The 5988-nt window shown below is 32.9% G+C and overlaps 1 protein-coding gene across 1 annotated transcript; it reads right to left on the reverse strand.

Moving 5' to 3' along the window:
* Nucleotides 1-1064: 1064 nt before the first annotated feature.
* Nucleotides 1065-5678, reverse strand: LOC110645204 (uncharacterized). The gene is made up of 6 exons (XM_021798269.2): nt 5418-5678; nt 4983-5018; nt 2742-2943; nt 1745-1823; nt 1514-1631; nt 1065-1296 (listed from the first exon to the last, which is right to left on the reverse strand). Exons 1-6 carry the CDS (start codon nt 5582-5584, stop codon nt 1245-1247), a joined length of 654 nt encoding a protein of 217 aa, XP_021653961.2. The 5' UTR covers nt 5585-5678; the 3' UTR covers nt 1065-1244.
* Between the last annotated feature and the right edge of the window lie 310 nt (nt 5679-5988).

Genomic DNA, 5988 nt, shown 5'->3' on the forward strand with positions numbered 1-5988 from the left:
ATTCGTGGAAACACGACAATAGCATCTAATGACTAGTTCAAGCTGTTTAGTATTATTGTTGAAAAAAATATTTTTTAAATATATTAATTATAAAATATTAAAAATTAAATTTGATAAATTTTAATAATAAGAATATTAAAATAATAAAATAAATTTAAAATTATACTTTTTTTTTCTTAAAAATAAATTTTATTCCTCTCACTTCAATACTAAAAAGGCACTTCAACAGTATCAACCTAAACTCTTTTGCGTGGACTCATTCTTGTTGAAATAAATGAAGTTGTGATGATGAAGATGACTGCATTGCTCACTTAAATCTCCCTAAAATTCTGTTCGAATGGGTTTCTCTTTTGCCTTCTGTCCACTGTCATTTGAATTCAATTTTAGAGAAATAAAGGAGATAACAAGAGCTATTAGAAGAAAACGGCCATTGCCGGTCATGCGTTCAAGTAATGCAATTTTAGGCCATTTTGAAATGATTTTAAATAACTTTGTTTATGTCCCACTGTACTTCTTCCAAGTTGAATGTGGTGAAATTTCATAATAAAGGAGAAATCTAATTACATGGTAGGTAAAGCATTATAAGTAAGATCCTTCCTAAGTCTTTAATTCCATAGGATTCACACACATGAATACTTGAAAAATTTTATAGCCAGCCCCAAACTTAGTCTTAAGTTTTACTTCTGTCTCTTAACTTCAATTTGTTAATAGAAAAAATTCATAAATTTTAATTTTGTTTTAAAAAAAATCTCTCTAAACTACAATGCATTGATATTTTTGTATTATGTCCAATGGTGATTGAAATGACCTGTGCATTTTGAGTGTCAGAAGAAAAGAGGTAAAAAAAATGATTTGATTGTTTTTTTTATCCTGGAAACCTACTAGAACAAGTTAGGGGAATTTTTTAGTAACAAATTTAATTTAAGGGATAGAAGTGAAACATTGGACAAAGTTTAAAGACGACTATAAAATTTACTCCATGAAGACTAGAACATCCTATATGCTGTGGAACTTGCTAAATGCACCAAGAAACATCAATGTCTTCCATGCATAGCAAAAGATAATTGCAGGTATCAATTCCTTGCCACTGCTTTTTACTATATATCAATTGCAAGTACATAAGCAAGTCCAAACAATTTGTTGGTGCTTATTTTCAGCAAACAATATGATAAAGGAATAATAGTTGCAGTACATAAATAAAACAATTATTACATCTTTATTTACAGTAGATTCATTATAAACACTTATGCGAGTGGGAGATCAGAAGGGTATTCTGAGAATGGAAGAACGTTATTCCTGAAAAAAAGCAGATACCCATGTTTAGGAAAGATGAAATCAATCAGCCAAGGGAACTAAGAACATAAGAAACCAGTTAAATTTTATTCATTCTGAAGGATGGAATCAAATCATTCTGAAAAATACACAGCATGGTTATCACATTTGTTTCATGATGCCACCCTCCTCTAACCCAACTTAGTAAAATAAATATGATATCCTTTCTTTGTATACTCACAGTTTAGGATGGAAGTACTGATCTAATGTGAGAGGTTTAGGACCACCAAACCAATCAATCAAAAATATATCTTCAATGTCTAATTTGAAGAATTGGAAGTTGTGACCTTTAGGCCAGCCTGTTGACCATAAAAAAATATGCAAGATTCTCTTAATAGAGCCAAATATTAGAGTTTAACAATTTTACATAAGGTTATTGATAAGAGGGCTGCTTGTAATTTTGTGTACTTACCCTCCATCTCAGGATGTTTGGTAAATAGGGCACTTCGAGCAAATTCTATTTCCTCAGAGTCTTCCTTGAGTAACTTTAACTATTATATCATATGCAGCAACACTAGTTAGTGCACAGCTTTTCAGAACAATCTAATAAACAGCACGTTCAATGACAAAATGGAACAGAATGACAACACTAATAAGATCCGCTATAGCATAGGTTTCTTTCTTCCTGATTTTATCAGAACACAAAATATAGATCGAATTATTTGCAAAATAAAAATTTTGTGAAAAAGAAATGCGTAAGACTATGGTATAAAAAAGGTGTAAATATTTACTCAAAAGCTTATCCATAAAAGTATTTATTCCTAGATTTTTCTTCTTTTTCCTTTGCTCAAAAGAAGTGAGAAGGGTACTGTAAGAAGTCACAGAAGTGTGAGAATTCTTCAGTTTTGGCTTTAAATAAGGTGTTCAGGATGTATGTGGTAAGATCTGTATTGAAATGAAAAATTACAGAAAGTATACTTCATTCACACGCATCTTGTTATTCCAAGTCTCAAAAAAGCCTTCACAAGCCATTAGGAGCAAAACTATAACTAAGCAATTCTGGGTTTAAATATAAGCTATTTGTCGGTTAATCATGCACAACCCCAGGTTAAAAGAGATCCACGATGCTAGGCCTAATATAATAAGAGCTCTAAAAAATTATTGTAAAATGGTAAAATGCATAGGCCTAATATACCTAAGTTGCCTAAGTCCTAACAAGGTTTTCTCAAGTGGAGATCTTTGTATAATCCTATTAATCAAATCCATAGTACTGATTAAAATATCTAAAAAGAATCAGAAAACAAGAAGTATCAAGGTGACTATGATTTAGTATGCGTACGCAAGGCATTATTGGCAAATTAGTCTTCCCACAAATAGTTCTTAGGAACCTTATGCCATGGCCAGTACATTTATTTTATACGAAAACCAAATAAAAACTATAGTAGGAAATGTACGATTTTGGGACAAACCTTTCCAGTGAGGGTAATCTTTGCACAACTTGGGTTCTCGGGGTCTTTCTCGCCACAAGTTCCTATTGGGTATTCACTGATTGTGAGGGAAGACCTCTGATCTCTCAATGCATTTCTTGCAGTTGGATCAAGCGTTGTCAAATAAAAGTATGGGATACCACTACCTTCATTAGGTAGCCCATCACTAAATGAAACAACATTACTGCAGTGTAAAACAATAGAAAAGGAAGTGAGAATGGCATGCACAATACAAGAAACTAAAGTCTAGATATAAATACAAGAGATGGAGGCAGCAACTGCATTCACTCGGGTGTCTCAGGATCTTGGGAGTGATACCACAACCATTTCAATTTGATAAGGAATAAGGATATGTATATATTTATGTATTCAATGTCTTCTTTGGATACATGAGCTGAAGGCAAATTACTACTGTGTTTTCAGTCATGTAGAATGAGAAAGACCCCAGAATAGTGAATTAGTTAAAAACAAAAATGAAGAAACATAAAATGTTTATGTGTTGTTTCTCTGTCTTGTATCTGTGGATGTTCCTACTAGAGAAGGAGAGGAAGAATGAATTTCCATCACATTAGTAGTTACTTACAGCTATATGATCTGTAGGGAAAAAACACAATGAAATGAGTCAGGAAGACCAAAATTATTGGCAATCACAAGTGGATTTATATGCTCCAAATCAGTCAAAACCATCATCACACATATATGACAATTAATTAAACAGGAGAAATTTTAATAGCATGAGAGAGAGAGAGAGAGAGAGAGAGAGAGAGAGAGCTTAAATAACAAAATGACTTTCCAATAATACTCAAACCTATAGGGTTTCAATGATTTCCCAAACCCCTGTTTCAATATGACCCCAGCTATTAGAGGATCCGAATCTGTTGGTTTCATGCAGCGTGTTTGTGGCTACACATGAAGTTTTAGGATAACAGAGATAACTATAAATTTTTGGTTAATTTGTAACGTATGGATGATATATTTATTAAATTGCCAGGGTTTCCTAACCAAATAAAAATGCAAGCATCAGCGAATGAATGTGAATTCCGAATTGCTGACTCTGAGCTTTGGACTTAAAAGTGCACTTCTTAGGTAATTTTGAGGTGCTAAGACTGATTCAAGCTAAGTGTAAATTGCAGCTCCTCAAAACTAGCTTATACATCACAGGGGGCGGATTTACCTTGGGGGCAATGGGGGCACTTGCCCCCACTGCCCCCTTGAAAATCCATCATGTAGGTAGTTATTTTTAATATTGTTCCAATAAATTTAACAATTTTGCCCCATTAAATTTATTAATTTCACCCCCATCTGATTTTGCTCCCACTAAATTTATAAAATTTTGCCCCCATAGTTCACTTAATCTTTTATGTTGTTTATTTATTTAATTGTACTTAGATTAAATACAAATCATTATTTTAATTTCAGATAGAATGCTACTAAAACTTAGATAATAAGTAGAATTACCACTAAATTAGATTAATTTATTCATCGTAATTATATTTTTGCCAGGTTCAATCTGATAAGTAACAATCTCCATCCTTAAACTAAAGAGAAAAGACTTTCTTTGTATCTTATAAAATCTTTATATTTATTACATATTAGTTTTTCTCTCAATTATATTTCCAACAAAAGAACTTTCTCTAAAGAAAAATGCATGACCGTTAATTTCACTTTCATGTGAAAATTCAAACAGTTAATTAAAAAAAATAATAAATAGCTTATTAAGTAACATATATATGTATGATGGAATCAAAAAAATTGGAAATTCAACAATGTATAAAAAATATAAAAAATTCTAATAAGCTTTATTACTTTTATTCTTGATATTTTTCATATTTATTTTTATTTGAATACATGTATATAGTGTCTCTATTTATACATGTTTATGTGTACCAAACACATATTGCCACACTGTCTAAATTTTCTGGATCTGCCCCTCTACATCACAAATCTGAGTCATTTCAATGTGTCATGAGATACCAGTGAGAACAAGACAAGATCATGTGATAGCTGAAATGCAAAATCTTCTATTCTAAGTACAAAAGAATTTGACAAAATTAACTAACATGCAAAATTGACATCATTCTGAATCTTTGCCAAGAACTAAAACCAATAAACCTCTTCTTCAATTAGTTTGACTGTCAAACTTTGACAGCAGCATTCAATATATATATAACTCAAGTATGCAGAGGAACTCCACAATAAAAGAAAGGGGAAAAGAAACCTTACCCAAAGGGTGCTCCTCCCAAATCCATTGATATGGTACTACAAAATTAAAAACAACAATTAAGCATAATCTGAGAATTATTTAAACTGCCCAAACACCCACACACAATATCTAAGCTTCCCAAAACAACAATATCATCAGCCACAAGCTTCAAATTCAAATGCAGCAACAATTTTTTTAATTACCCATATGCCCATATTACTGCCTTTTATTAATTAAAAATAAATAAAACTCAATCCAACCCAGCCCAACTAATGCTTCAAACAGCTACCTCAATCAATAAAGACCAGAAATCGACAAGACTCATAAACCAACATAATCTAGGGGAGGGATGGGGCGGACAGGAGGAGGAGGAGAAGAGATTGGTGAAGGAAAGAAAGCATAAACAACCATAGTATAGTATCAAGCAAAAGCAAAACAATTGGCGAAGAACATACTTTAGAACCCCCCAAGAATTCTGAGAAACCAGCCAACGAGCTGTTGCTGCAGCATTATCTGGGTCTGGTTTCTTTATCAATAACAACCTTCCTTGTGTAGAATCTTGAAATCCCACAAAAATGAACAAGACCATATAGAGAAAATAGAAACAACCGATAAAGCCCATGATGATCTGACAAAGAACAGAAGATGAAGAGCAAGAACCAGTTTTTCTCCATATTTAAACGTGACCGTAATCCACCCTTTCAAGTTTCTCGTCTAAGAGAACCAGAAGAGTTTCCATGCTCTGCTCTGAGTGGTAGGATATACACAGAAGTATCCGGGTGTGATTGATTGATTGTTGCCAGATTGTAGACTTTGACTTAAAGGACCAGTAGTAAGCGATTTGGTATCTTCATTTCGTGCTTTGCGTTGCAGTAGATTTTAAGAAGGAGAGGAACTAAGAACATGGGTCCCAGTTTTGCGGGTCCCACAGGGATGGGATAGCAGTTGTCTGTTATACCTTTAGGCAAATTATGGGCTTTTGCTTTGCAATGTTATCTTTTGGGCTCACATGGAAAGTCCAGTCTA

This window comes from Hevea brasiliensis, chromosome 15 (genome assembly GCF_030052815.1).
Source record: "Hevea brasiliensis isolate MT/VB/25A 57/8 chromosome 15, ASM3005281v1, whole genome shotgun sequence".
NCBI classification, from domain to species: Eukaryota; Viridiplantae; Streptophyta; class Magnoliopsida; order Malpighiales; family Euphorbiaceae; genus Hevea; species Hevea brasiliensis.